Source organism: Cotesia typhae, unplaced genomic scaffold (genome assembly GCF_013202065.1).
Source record: "Cotesia typhae breed Kobodo isofemale line unplaced genomic scaffold, CoteBio_Ctyphae scaffold_152, whole genome shotgun sequence".
Lineage (NCBI taxonomy): Eukaryota > Metazoa > Arthropoda > Insecta > Hymenoptera > Braconidae > Cotesia > Cotesia typhae.
In genome coordinates, this window is record NW_027423776.1 from 3191476 (window position 1) to 3206741 (window position 15266).

The window sequence follows — 15266 nt, forward strand, 5'->3', positions numbered from 1 at the left end:
TTGATGTGCATTAAGATAATTTTTTTTAATTCATTACTGTCCTTTATTTTATTGCTTTTCATAGATTTGAATTAATTGTATTACGATTAACTTAAATGTTTAAACATTAAAACGAATATTAATACTATAATTGAAAACAAAAAATAAAGCAAAAATGATAATACAATCGCTTATTTATTAATTAATTTAATTAAAGTCATAAAAAAAAGTTGTGAAAATGCAATGTAATATTTAGCGTTAATTTTTCACATTACGTAAAATTTTATTGAGATAATAAAAATTTGCCTAAAATAAGTTAAACCTGTAATCTCATAGTTATTAGTATTATTATTTTCTTTGCATTAAATATAATATGAAGACAATAAAATTATATTGAATGTTAACTATCTATTAAATTTGTATTTTTATTCCCAATCAAAGAAAAATGCAAATAAATTTAAAACTCAAAAAAATCATTAACACATTTTTTTTTATTAAATTCATTTATTTATATTTCATTGTAATTTTTTACATAAATTTTAAATAATCAAATTATGATTACATGTGTATTTACATTTGTAAATGGAAAAAAAAAAAAAAATCGACGAAAATAAAAAAAATGATTAAAAAAATGGCATTTTAAAGAAAATGATTCAGTCTGATAATCATTTGTCATTTAAAGATATAACTTCTTCGTTAGTTTTAGCATCATTGGTATCAACTTTTTTCAATGTTACACTATTATCAGGACTATTCCACTTTTGCAATTCACCAGTACCAAAAATAGCGAAGGTTATTGCACCAGTAATATAAGTAACAGATAAAATCCAGAAAACAATAGACCATTGATGGTATGTTTGGTTTTGAAAAGTCAATTTACCGACCATAAAACTACTTAAATATCCACCAAGTGAACTGAGTGTGTTAGCTAATCCGAAAATAGTACCAGAGAAATTAGGAGCAATATCAAGTCCATTGCCAAGATACCCAGCGGTCACGGCACCGTTTATTGTTAATGCTAGTGTAAATATTGCAACAGATATCACTCGATCACAGCCGAAATTAGCTTGAAGTATCATTAATAATCCTGGTATCAGTACAGCTGAAAATATAGTTAATAAGTAAATAAATAAGTTGCTATGAATAATTCAATTAGTAACCCACATTTTTTTATTCTGTCAATCCAACTCAATAATAAATCGTTTAATAATTTATTCAACATGTGAATCGAGAACAGTTTCTGATTATTTTAACTGAATAAATAAATTTTACTCGAGACATTGGAGTCACGTTGAGAGAAGCAATCAATAAAACTAAGGACAAATGATTGTTCAATGAAATTACTTACCGAATGTTGTGAACGTTTTGCGGATGGTGGTGATTGAAAGTTTTCCTGTACGACGTAGATAGTCTGCTAGTGTCGATGTTGCCAGCGCAAACACATATTTTCCTATGTAAGGCAATGATGATAAAAGTCCGTTCTGAGAAAAAGAATATAAATAATCATTATTTTTATTTTTTTATTCTTTCATAAAACATTTACTCAATCAATTTCATTTTAATTTTAGTTTAGTTCGAATTTATTTGTTATTTTTTAATTAATTTCTAATTAAAAAAAAATATTTTTCAAGATATTTTAAGAAATACGTTTCTTTTTTTCTTTTTTATCGAATTCTAGTTTATGAAAGTCTTTTTTTCTCAGTGTTCTCGTTTCTCTCCTCTTGCTTTAGTAGTAAATAATGACTTTCGTTGAATTGCACTGTACTGTTTTAAATATTGACCTTTTTAAAGATATAAGCTCTTCTCGATGTTACACTCATCAAGAGCTTTCATTTGAGTACTCACATGCATTTTTATATATTTTTCATATATACATATATATAATATATATAAATATATGAAAAATTGATGTGAGTACTCAAATGAAAGGTCTCGATGAGTGTAATGTCGGGCTGAGCTTATATCTTTAAAATTGTCAATAGTTCACAAGATACAAGGTCATTTCTTAATTACGTATTTAGCAACAGATCATTTTCAATTACAGCCTAAATTAATTATTGGTGAGAATGATATGAAACCATGAAAAGGCACAATTCCAGGTCAAGACTTTTTCAACGATACCAAATTTAACCATAAAAACCCATTTTATCATTTAAATATACTTGAGCCTGATTGATAATAAAAATTGTTTTAGTCACTTTCTTCTAATTTTTGACTTCAGATGGGTGTAATTTCAAAATAATAAAAAAAAATAAATGAAAACTGTATAATAGCATACCTTTTTAATATTAAAGTCTAAAATATATTTAAAATATGTTGGAAGCTGATTTACAACAGTAAAGTATCCAAAGACACTGCAACCATGAGTAATAACAATTGCCCAGACAGGGAGTGATGTAAAGATAGACCTCCAAGGAACAGCATGTACCTGAATAAAAGTAATAAAATAAAATAAAATAACTTATTTTGCAAAATTATGCAACAAAGTCTGTAGCTGTGTTTCATGAATCATTGATTAGTGACTTAAACTGATGATCATGATTAAAGATAAATAAAATAAGAATAAATAAATAATAATGGTAAGTACCTTCTTTGAAGAGGTTGTACCAATGGATTCTTCAATAAAACTTCTCTCTTCATTACTAATTCTAGGATGTTTTGCTGGAGAATCATAGACAAGAGTAAACCAGGCGATGCTCCAGATTATGCTTATTCCACCGGTCAGATAGAAAACAGATTCCCAGCCAACAGATGCTATTAGAAAGCCACAAATCGGCATAGTAATTGCAGCGCCAAGTGAAGAAGCTAAAAAAGTATTAACAGAAAAAAAGAAGAAAAAATGAATATTACTATTTAGTAAGTTGTGGTTCAATTGATCTATGTGGTACTTTAAAATATTACACCCATATTAAAATTCTATTTGATTGATCTAAATTACACTGATCTTGTGGCTCGTTATAGTATTTTCCACCAATCAGAGTGATGGGTCAACGAAACAGTGTGTGAGTGTGATGGGCATTGATGACGGATAATTATTGTTCATTATCTTCCAACTAACCCATCATATTTGAGATGAACTTGCTTCGTTCTGATGGTGGAATCCAAAGGGATGTCATTGGATGTATTGCTGGCCAAGTTGCACCCTATAACAATTTTTCAGTTAACAATTTTTCTTTTTATTCTTTAATTAAGTTGAGCGAGCTGAGCCCATTGTCTTGATTATTTAAAAGCATCTGTAATTTTTTTTTATCATATGATACATCTTAATATTTGAAAACTAAAAAATTAAACACAAAAAAAAAAAATAAGGTTGCACGAAAATGTTTGAATTAATTATTACAATGCATGTTACTCGGAAGTTTTACGCTGATTAGGGAAGGTAGTAAAACGATGGATTACTTAGGTGTTCTATTAGTTCATAAATAAAGTAACCGTCAAATGAAATTACACTTGATTTTAAAAGCCATTTTAAACGCCATTCGGCCACACCTGAAATGGAAGGTAGATTTTATAGAATTAAATTTTTGATAAAATAGCATACATAAGTTGGTTGTACTACACATTGCCTGAAAATGATTCAATTGCATTCTTAACTTTGATAAAATAATTAAAAATAGTAAAAAAGTCAATGTTATAAACGTCAAATTAAAGTTAATTTTATGAACTAGGGTAGAAGTACCGTTTGTGGCCACTGTACCGTTTATGGCCATTTATTGTTCAAATAAACGATAGAAATGAATTTTATTGATAAATCATTACAAACTCAATTTGTTTTGATATAAATTTTTTAAAACTTAACAAAAATATGGTTATAATATTATAATTTTTTATAAATTAATTCAAACGTCAACTGGCCAAAAACAGTACTTCTACCCTATCACATGAATTTTTCAAAAATTAACTATCTTTTTTTAATCAAAAGTTATACATCAATGAAGTCACCGAAAATGTGTTTTTCACTATTTTAATAATTTTAAAGAGCTACCATTTCTAAACTTATTGACGAATTTCGCTCATTTTAGGGCTCATGCAAGAGCTTATTGACCAAAGAATCTATATACTAAATTTCATTAGGATCTGTTGAGAATTTTCGATAGAATAACATTCATAAGTCGATTGTACTACATATTGTCTGAAAATGGTTAAATGACACTCTTAATTTTGATAAAATAACTAAAAATGGTCAAAATGTCAATGTTATATAAGGTATCTGCGGGTAATAAGGCCTGTCGGGTAATAAAGCCTAAGTGATAGAAATGCTATTTAAAATAACCGCTTCCGCTAAAGACTTCTCTAGTAGAAGCGTCTAGCATAGAAATGTTGCTACAAGTTTATAGAATTCCGATACAACGTTCCCTGTCTTCTATATTTCATCATCCGTCATATGCTAAAGTAGCGCAAAAGAATTCCTAAAAAATGATTTGAGTAAATGGTAAACATTTTTTATAATTTTATATTTAATAAATTAAAATCATTGTTCTAATTTTTATCAACATCTTAAAAAGTATTGTTGTTCAATTTAAGTGATGATTGATCTCTAGTACCAATTTTATCAAGTATAGTATAACTATTTCCAGTATGTATAACCCGCAAGCCTTATTACCCTACCGTAGTAAAATAAGACCTATTCGCAAGGTTTTTGAAAAATTTAATTTTGTGTTTGTTTATGGTGAAAATTACCATTACTCCATTATATTTTATGGCTAATGTATTAATTTAAAAATTAATGATACATTGCAATGATTAAATGCAATATTTTCGATTTTTTTCAAAATCTCCCTTAGCTAGGCCTTATTACCCGCCGGTCCCTTACGTCAAATTAAAGGTAATTTCATGATCGACTACATAAGAGATAAAATGACAAAATTCCGTGTGAATTCCGACTCAAGGTTCAATGCAATAGATATATTTCTACGAAATCTACCTAATATCATTAAGGAAATCATTTTTTCTCAAAGAATTTTGAATAGTTCTCATTATCCTATTGAATATACCCAGGTGGAAAAATATTATAATGTCATTATAATGATTTGCGCATTATAATGTCATTATAATGACGTTATAACGTCATTATAATGTGTGTCAAAAAAATTTTTATTTTTCCAAAATTTCCCATAAAAAATCTAAAAAATACCAAAAACTCTGCTTTAAGATAATTAAGTTTGAGTTGGAACCAGTCATAGCGAGAGAGGTCAATTGATAACTTTAAAATAAAATTTTCTGAAGGATCAGGAACTCAGCACTAAGACGTTTTTTCCATAAGCTTTACTTAAACGATTAAATCAAAGGAGGTTTATTCAAATTTTACAAAAAAATTGTACAACAATTCGGGAACACTGTGCCAAAATATTTTTCTTGACCTTGAAACGCTGAAATTTGAGCTAAATTAATTTATTAATTAATAATTGTTATATCGTCTTGAATTTTTATAATAACTGTTTATTGAAAAACAAGAAAAAGAACTCAAACCTAATTATCTTAACAGAGAGTTTTTGGTATTTTTGACATTTTTGATGGGAAGTTTCGGAAGAATAAATATTTTTGACACGCATTATAATGTCATTATAATGACATTATAATATTTTTCCACCTGGGTATTTTTGCTTAAATATTAATCATAGAAAAAAACTTAGAATTAAATGAAATGATTTGTAAATTTATAGTCTAGGATAATATGTTAAAATCCAATCATATTAACTTTCAATAAGATAAAAAAATTACTAGCCAAAAATTTTATTTATTTTTATAAGATTATTGATTATTAAGTTATAAAACTGCTGGTTCTTTGAAGTGTAATCATATTTCAGTATAAATTTGTCCATTTTCATTCAGAATGGATAGATTATCTCAAAAAATAGTATGAAATCGATTACATCGTCTATCGTGCGTCATAAAACTAACAAAAACTATTTTTAGCTCGATGATTATCTATTTTGTTTATATATATATATATATATATATATATATATATATATATATATATATATATATTTATTGATCGTCTTGACACAAATAACAATTCCTTGATAAAATTTATAAAAGAAATTTGTTATTTCTCAAATGATTTATTCTATTGACACGTAATTTATTGACAGAAGGGGAAGGAACTACTACTTTTTTTTCATAAAAAATTTTCCAAGTTATTGTTTTCGTAACTTTCAAGAATTCAAAGTTCATGGTATTATTTGTTTTGAATAAGTTATAGAATTGTCGCGTTGAAAAATTTGTAATTAAAAAGGAGCATTCAAAATTTATGACAACTCATGAAAATATCAATTCCTAAATTTTGTTGCTAAAGAATCTGCTCTATAAGTAATCAATGTAATTATCAATAAATATTTTTCAGTTTAAAAAAATTTCGTAACATTAAAACTTGATTCGATTTATTTTCGAAAGTAATCTAGTGTTGATAAATGATTTTACTCTTACTAAACATAAACAAGATACTGAAATTAACCAACATTTGACAGATAAGTTATTATGAAAAAAATTCCACAAGTGGAAATTACCAAAAACGATAAGTGCTCGGCTTCGCCTCGACCAACAATTACATGTGATCTGAGGCTTTTCTTATTTTCCTTCCCAAGAGGTGTAATATACTAATTTTTTAAAAATCGGGAAGTTATTGGTTTTACTCTGGTTTTCGGAATTTGAGTTCTTATCAGATCTTTTCACACGTTTCGAAGTCCTAAAAAGCTATTAAGCTACTCAATATTCACACAAGGAGGTCTAAAAATGATTCTAAAATTCTAAATTCTAAAAATGAATTTTTTCTACACAATTTAAAAATTTTGCCTAATATCGTTTTTGAAGTAAAATGTTATTTTTTTGTGTCCAAAAATACATTGAATGCCCTGAACCGCATGAGAATCGGTCGATTTGTTGGAGAGATGTTGCAATACTCAAAATTTAAGGGTAAAAATTTTTTAAACGTTTTAGACTTGAATTAGTGGAAAATTCCAGGGATGGTCTGTAGGGCTAACCATTTTTCCGATTTTTTCATTCGAGGTTGTTTATCTTTTAATACAGATTCAACTTGATATTACCTCCCTAATTATCTTAATATTGAAATAATTTCACTACATTCTGAACTTTGTTAAAATAAAATGATCCTTTTTTTAAAAAATAGTTATAAATAAAATAACAGTAATTTGTTAATAATATAAAATTACGCAATAAACTATAAATAGCTGAAATAAATTACTTTAGCGGTATTACATCCGGCGCCCTAATGATAAGATAAAATATACTATGAGTAAATAAATAAAAAAATGATATATAGCCATACATATCAAATAATGTATGGGTTACCCCTTTTTTACATCACATTAGATGCTTTGCTACCTACTCTGCAGACAGTTCTTAGATATTTTTTACCGAGCTCAATTTCACCTTTATGTATTCAATACATTAAAAATAAATGAAAAAATACGACACAATTATTGCATAAAAATAATCATACCAACATAAAGCCCAAAATAACTCTGAGACCAGCAACAAATTGATACCCAAATGATGCAGAAATTGGAGTAAGCAGAGTGACCAGACTTGAAATAAGCATTGAGTATCCAAAAACTCTTTTAGCACCAATAACTTCAGCCAGACGCCCTCCTGGTAATTCAGTACATATATATCCCCAAAAAAATGCACCCAAAATAAAATTCACTTCATATTCATCCCAAGCATACCTAGTTTGTGGTCTTTCATCGGGTACCTGAAAATTAATAAAATCATTTTAATAAATATCAATTTTTTAATTTACGTAACTTTCAATTCAAAGATTGAAATTTCTTACCCTCTCCGTTTCATGCGTCATATTATTTGTATTGTCTATATCTTTTCTAGTGTCAATTGTAGCATTATTAACGACTGTGGAAAGTACTGCTCCCGAACACTCATGGTTAACATAAGATATATTGGAATGTGATGTATTACTTGGAATTACCATTGCAACTATTGCAATCGTCAGATTTACTCTTAACATATAATTGAGCATAAACCCGAGTATCACCATTATGTTTAATACTTGCCGACATGTTAATCGATCTGAAAATAATTATTTACAACGATTTAATACAATTATAAATTTTTAAATATACAATTATAATTTTTTAGGAATGAATTCAAACTTTTTTGAAAGTTTGAAATTATGATAACTTTATTTTATTTTTTACATTAATTAAAACATCTAATCATCGAGTTTTTTAACAGGGGGATAAATTTTAGCAAATTTAATATATATATTTATAAAATAAATGAGATAATAAATAAAGAGATGATGAAATTATTACAAAATATACGATCACAATGTTGTAACTATTTTGATGAAATCTAGTGGACTTTTAATATTATCGAAGTTTTCTTAGACGTAAGATTAAGATAAATTAAAATATAGTTAACAGAGGTTGATTGAAACCAAAAGAATAGAATTCACTCAGAAAAATGATGTTTAAAAAAATTTGTTGCTATAATAAAAATCTTTTCTTTGTAATTTACAAACTCTACCGCAAATTTTTTCGAAACCAATTATTCTTTTTACATTTATGTAGTTGAATAGCGAGAGATAACTATTCAGTTCTTAAGGAACTAACATATGAAAGTAAATTGTTTTACAAGAAAATATAAATACCTGATTAGCATTCTTTGGCTAATTAAACGTTACTTCTCAATACTTTAGCAACATAAAAATTAAATTAGTTGTGATTGTAGATCCCAGCAAATCATTTTTTGAGTACTCATAGGTTTATAGATGTTGCAAAAAAATTTATTTAAAAAACTAGATATTTTAAAAATTACATATTCCAATGAGTTGTCCACTGATGAAAATACGGACTTGAATAAAAGAAATATTTCTTAAATGGAGAAAATTATTTTGAAGTAAATAGATTATCTTGTTTTATGAATTTATTCTTTTTGTTTATAAATTATTGTTTCAAGATCTTTGATTGAAAAGTAAAATTGAAATTTTGAATTTAAGTAGACAAAAATTTATTTCAATAAATTACGAAAATAATTGAAGGCTTTTTTAATAAATTATGAGATTTCTCCTATTTTAATTAAAATAATTATAGTTTATTTATCCAATAGTTTAAATTAATTGAATTAAAAGAGCTGAATTTTGAAGCGAGTTTGAAACTAAAAAAAAATATTTTTATCGAATTAAGTAAGTATTTGGTGTTGAAAGGTATAACTTGTTTACAAACAGGATCAAATATTTTTAATAACAAAAATATTAATTTTTTCTGCTTATTAATGACGCAAAGTGAGTTAACGACAAATAGACACCATTAGAATGTCTCAAGTGTCTGTTGGATTAATGCCATTTATATTAATAGTTATAAAATATAAATTATTGAATTTAATTGACCGTTTAAAACATGATTATTAAATGTACATTTATGAAAGTTATCTCTATAAATATATGCTAATACTCTGGGTTATGGCTTATAAATGAAGTCTATTGAAACAAATATAAATAATTGCGCATAATCAAATGATGATAGTAAAAATAATTTACATTAAGTAGATAAATTAGGATGATTATTATATTATACAAAAAGTACGTATAGCAATTTGACGTAATCTGCGATGGTTTACTCCACCACAAATTTTTAAATTTCGTTTTCTATAAATAGATGTATTGGCAAAGCCTTGTAACATGTTTAGGGCCGAGGCCAGTTTTATTTCTGATTAAATCTGTTGATGAGAATTTACTATTACTCTCGACCGGATGAAGAAACTAACAGGAAGTTGTACCAATTATTCTATTAAGATTTTTTTTTTTTTTTTTTTTTAAATCAATGTACTTATCTACTGGGTATTCAAATACTCGATACATTCCATTTATTAAACATAAATTATGAAAAATGAATAACTGCAAAAATTTTATAATTTATAATTTTTAACATTTAATACTCAATATGTTTTTTGAGATTCAAATCACAGCAATTTTTTTTAACGATTGATTTGTTTAAATTTTCGTCTTTATGTAATTATTTGTATAAATCTTGTGTAATGTGATAATACCATGTAATTGCGAGTGGTAAATTGTCAAGTATAAAAAATATCTCATTGTCACTTTTTTGTTTAGTTTGTGAAGTATTTAATTCTGTAAATTTCACGGTATCTATTTTTAATTAAAATCGCTTAAAGAATAATATGTATATCAGATAGATGAACTTGAAAATATTTATTTCAAATTCTAGACATTGTTTAATAAACAAAAAATATAGAATGATTTTATTTTTCTATTAATAAATGATTACTTAACTTGTTTCATTCAGTTTAAATAACTTGATAATATTGTGGAATTTGAAAGGTATAAGTCTTGTAAATAGTGAGCAAAAGCCAGAAAATTTTAATTTTGGCTATTTGTGTTTTTTTGTAATTGATTAATGATAACTTTAAATAACGGAGAGGTAATTTACAGAAAAAAAGACAAAGAGAAAAAAAATATTAGAGAAGATTAATTAAAAAAATTTTTTCTAATTTTTTTTAGTTTATGTTTTTTTCTAACTTTTTTAATGAAAAAATTATGTCAATTTTTACGATTCTAAAGATAAAAAACTCTTGATGATTTTGTAGTTTTCTTTAACAAGTAAATTATGAAAAAAAAAATCTACGTGAAAATTGTAAAATACCATAAAAGTAAATTTATTTTAATAAATCGTTTTAAACGAATAACTACGCTTTTTTTTTTTTTTTTTTTTTTTTTTTTTTTTAATTAAAACGGATACTATAAAATATACACTGAAAAAAATGAACTTGAATCAAGAGTAAAATTCTTGAACCAAGAAAATAATTTTGAAGAACTTTATTGTCTTGAATCAAGACAAAAAAATTCTTCAATCAAATAAAATGTACTTAAACCAAGTGAAATTTCTTAGTCTAAGAATTTTCTAACTGAAACCAAGAAGATGAAATTTTTCAAAATTATTTACTTGATTCAAGTAAATTTTTTTTTCCGTGTAACAATCATACAATAATCTTGTTTTGCTAGGATAAATCATTGTCAAAAAGTAATTCACCTGGCGAAATTTTATAAATTAACGGAGAGGTAATTTACAAAAAAAAAAAAAAACAAAGAGAAAAAAAGCATTGGAGAAGAATAAGTAAAAAAAATTTTTCTAATTTTTTTTTTAGTTTATGTTTTTTTTCAACTTTTTTAATGAAAAATTGATGTCAATTTTTACGATTCTAAAGATAAAGAACTCTTGATGATTTTGTAGTTTTTTTTAACAAGTAAATTATGAAAAAAAAAAATCTACGTGAAAATTGTAAAAGACCAAAAAAATTGTAAAAAATTTTTTTTAAATAAATTTATTGATAATTTTTACTTCAATAATCTTAATTTTTTTGTTGTATTTTTCAACTTTAGAAGTAAATAATATTCTCAGTAGAAATGTAAAAATGATGTGTTGTGTCGTAAATAACGTTTCACACAGTCGAGTGAGACGATGTCACGGACCCACATTAAATATGAAAAAAGGATCAATAAGATCCCTATTCCAAGAAGTGCGTCGAAATTTTGGCGACCCAGATTCTGTGTAGTGAAACTGATGAAAGGGATATCAAGGTTATATCGTCAACTTCTGAAGGGTATTGTACGATGTATGTATAATATAATAATGCAAATGGCCTGAGTGAAGGACTTTGGCCAGTCTACCTGATAGGGTCAAACCAGCTTTAACTTGATTTATAATGTCTTATAAATAAGCTTACAAGTTATTGTGAAAAAACTACAATAGTTAGAAAAAAATTATTCTGCACATTAATGTTTCTTCTTCTGCTTCTTCTTCTTTCTTAATGGCATAAAATATTTCATCTCATTTATTTTATTCCCCCCCCCTCCCCGAAGATCCTTTTTATCCTTTTTTCAAATAAATCAAAAGAGTTGTGTTCATTTTTCAAAAAGTTTAGAAATATTTTACACTCATAAGGTCATAAATTTGATGAATGAATTTATTCAAAATAATACTAATGGTAATTTAAAAATTTTTTATTAATATGGAAAAATAGTTGAAAGATTTTTTAAGACATCTAATTCATAAATTTTAGTGCTCAGAACAAGATTTATCTGAATTGTATTGGCTGCTTTACTGATTTAACAAATAAATATGATTATTATTCAATATGCCTTTCACAATGAATTAAATCATTCCGACATAAATTTTATAACATATTTCTTTAAGAATTTTTTTGCAAGCAATAAATTTAATTATTGTTTATTTTCATGGTCACCATGTTTTCTTAATAACCCATAAAAATATCCACTACCAAATAACTCTCCACTTATATATGTTTAAACTAATTTTAAATTTGTTAAGTCGCCTTACAATGAATAATTTGCAATCTTGTGTTTATACTGATTTATAAATAATAAAAAGTAAATAAAAGAGACAGATGTAATATTTGTACAAAAAGTTTTAGTTATTTATAATTTTTAAAATGAATAGCTCAATAAAAAGTTAATTAGAAAAATCGAAAAATTTACATTTTTTAAAATTTATTTGTCTAGTTATTTTATTTTTGATGAATTGATAAAAAGAAATGTCTCAAAAAATTTTAAACAAAAATAATATAAATACATTTTTAAAGTTTGTGGATTAATGATAATTTTATTTTTTTAATTAATATGAAAATGAAATTATCATAGAGATTAATATTTAAAAAAATTGAACTTTCGGTTTATGATTAAATTTCTATTTACTGTTAACAAAACATTTTATGGAACGAATAGTATAAAAGAAACAAATTATCGTGTATTATTGTCGTGACGATAATTATAATCGCCCATTTAATGACAAAATTATACATGTGTACATTTTTTTCCGACTAAAAAAAGTTGTTTCAACAAAAAATAAGTTAGAAATCATTAATGATAAGAAAAAGATATCGATAGTCATTGGATAATTACCTTCGGTAAAATATTAAGAATGTTTATAAACGGGATTTTTATTCAAGCGCTTAAAATAACCAACCGATTATTAGAACGACAAAAAATGCCTAAATTAGTTCTCCGTAAAACGGTACAGAAATATTTAAAGATTGAAGAGTATTTTTTGCTGAAGATAAAATTGATGATTGCTTTTTAATGATAGTAACAATAGCTTTTAATCAGAATAATTACACGGGCATTTTTATCTCGACAATTTCAAACCAATTGTCCCGCGAAGTCACTTAGAACAATTATTATTGTTGTCAGATACGGATCAATTATTCAATTGAACAAAGAATGGTTATTAAATAATTTTGTTAATGTTTTTTGCTCACTATTCAGACCTTCGAAGATATTTGAATAGATTATCGGCAAATACCTTTGATAATTAATAATAGTCGACCTTCAAATTAATTATAATATTATCGATATTCTGCTGAAATATTAGTTAATATTTGTAAAGAAGACTAATAAGTTTAAACATAAAACACAAAAGCTACATTGCTAGAGAGAATTTTTTCTTTTTTTTTTTTTTATTAATGGTAAATGCAAAATTCTTACAAGAATTCAAATTATTAAACACGGAACTTCGATCACTGACTTTGAAGTTAGCACTGTTCTGTGTCAACGAACTATATATGTATACATGGTTTATTTTTTGCTAAGCATTAAATTATCTTATAGACTCTAACAGAGTAACAATTAAAAAAAAAGTTTATTGGTAAAAAAAAAAAATTTCTTACCTGTTATACTACGAAGTGATGCCATTTCGAATAATTAAAGAAGAAAACTTAATTGTAAAAATAAATAAAATTACACAAAATAAATTTTTTTAAAAAACACTTTTTCTAATATATTAAAAATATTAATTTAGTAAAAATTACCACTAAAAAAAAATTTTCAAATAACTTGAAAAAGATAAAAAGACGTAAATGAAAGAAAAAAAATTGTTTCTACTAAAATTAATAAAATTAAAATAGCCCAGTTCTATCTTGTGATAATGCTCTCGAAATCATCTGCAATAGCATAAGCACGCGAATAGGATATAATAAATGTGCCAACTTTTGCACAAGTATTATATTAACAGTACGAGAGTCAACTACTAAATAAACTGTGAGCCGGCTGCTAGCGTGTTTTGTACTGAGCCCAAGTTCTTATATATCAAGTAACTAAGAGAGGTATATGTATACATATAAATATATAAGGAGAAACGTCGGCGTACAAGAGCCAGTATTGTATTATATTGAGAGAAGAGAAGACACTGATGTGATTATTTTACACACTACTTAAATGTATATTACAAAAAAAAATTTTTTTTTAATTTATAATTTAATAAAATAAAGATAGTAATAATTAAAACGTTAGAAACATGAATCATAAATTATAATCTGATGAACGGACACTAATGTATTAAAAAAAATTAATACATATTTATTTTTTATAACTTTAGAATTTTATTTAAGAAAGACCTTTCTTTTTAATACAAATGATATAATTTAACACTGAGAAATAAATTCTACGCTGACCTATAAGTTCATTTAACTTTCTAATGGTAATTAGAGTGAACGAGTCTTAGAGTTCGAATTAAAGTTAATTTAGATATATTATTTTTAATTTTTTTTTCTTCAATTTAGAATATTTGCAATACGCAAAATAATTGCTTGATGAATTACATACAATTACATTTGATTATGTATGATTTTATTTAATTGATTTGATGTACGTAATCTATTATTTTATTGTGTATTACTAACATATATGCATGTGAAATGATATTTTAAAAGTTTTTTATGACATAATTATCCATGTAAAAATTATACAGTTAAGCCTTTTCAGAAAAATATTTAATTACAATTATTTCGATAAATTTTCTTAGAAATTAATACGAAAATTTTTTTTTATTCATTAAAATTTATTACTTCAAATTATCATATTCTTTAATGATAAAAAATAGTTTAGTGTTAAGTAAAAAGATAATTAAACAATCATGAATACATATATGATAATTTTTTTGTCGAAAACTATTGAATACAAATTTAATAGATCATGTTTAGTAATCTTATTATTAAAACTAGAATAATGTTTTATTTATGTAAGATTCTTAAGCTATTAATAACTTATTGAGGGTGAAGGTTAAAAGTATATAAACATTTAAACAAAAATTTATGTACATTGACGCATCATTTTACATTCTGAGTATAATAGTATTTATATATATTTAAAATGTCTATTATAAAGATAATAAACTACGTGTGATATATATTTAAATATTATATCACGCGATCAATCAATTGAAACGTTAAAAAAAATTTATTGGCAAATATACTTTTCATGAAATCAAATTCAAATA

The 15266-nt window shown here is 25.1% G+C and overlaps 1 protein-coding gene across 2 annotated transcripts; it reads right to left on the reverse strand.

Annotated features, from left to right (window-relative positions):
* Window positions 1-463: 463 nt before the first annotated feature.
* Window positions 464-14026, reverse strand: LOC141536263 (sialin). 2 transcript variants are annotated; one of them, XM_074256663.1, is made up of 9 exons: window positions 13801-14026; window positions 13660-13706; window positions 7775-8025; window positions 7442-7693; window positions 3038-3122; window positions 2567-2784; window positions 2258-2407; window positions 1328-1460; window positions 464-1081 (listed from the first exon to the last, which is right to left on the reverse strand). In XM_074256663.1, the coding sequence occupies exons 2-9, from the start codon at window positions 13682-13684 to the stop codon at window positions 645-647; spliced, it is 1551 nt and encodes a 516-aa protein (XP_074112764.1). In that variant the 5' UTR covers window positions 13685-13706; window positions 13801-14026; the 3' UTR covers window positions 464-644. The 2 variants fall into 2 exon arrangements, with proteins under 2 accessions (XP_074112764.1, XP_074112765.1); XM_074256664.1 differs by lacking the exons at window positions 13660-13706; window positions 13801-14026 and having other exon boundaries at window positions 7442-7590; window positions 7668-7693; window positions 7775-7930.
* Between the last annotated feature and the right edge of the window lie 1240 nt (window positions 14027-15266).

Bases quoted from the DNA above. Each gene is read 5' to 3' on its own strand.
- LOC141536263 (XM_074256663.1), bottom strand. From the start codon at position 13,684: ATGGCATCACTTCGTAGTATAACAG. The intron at 3,123-7,441 runs GTATGATTATTT...AAATTGTTATAG, and splicing joins TTATTTTGGGCTTTATGTTG to GGTGCAACTTGGCCAGCAAT. The intron at 1,461-2,257 runs GTATGCTATTAT...TCTTTTTCTCAG, and splicing joins TAGACTTTAATATTAAAAAG to AACGGACTTTTATCATCATT.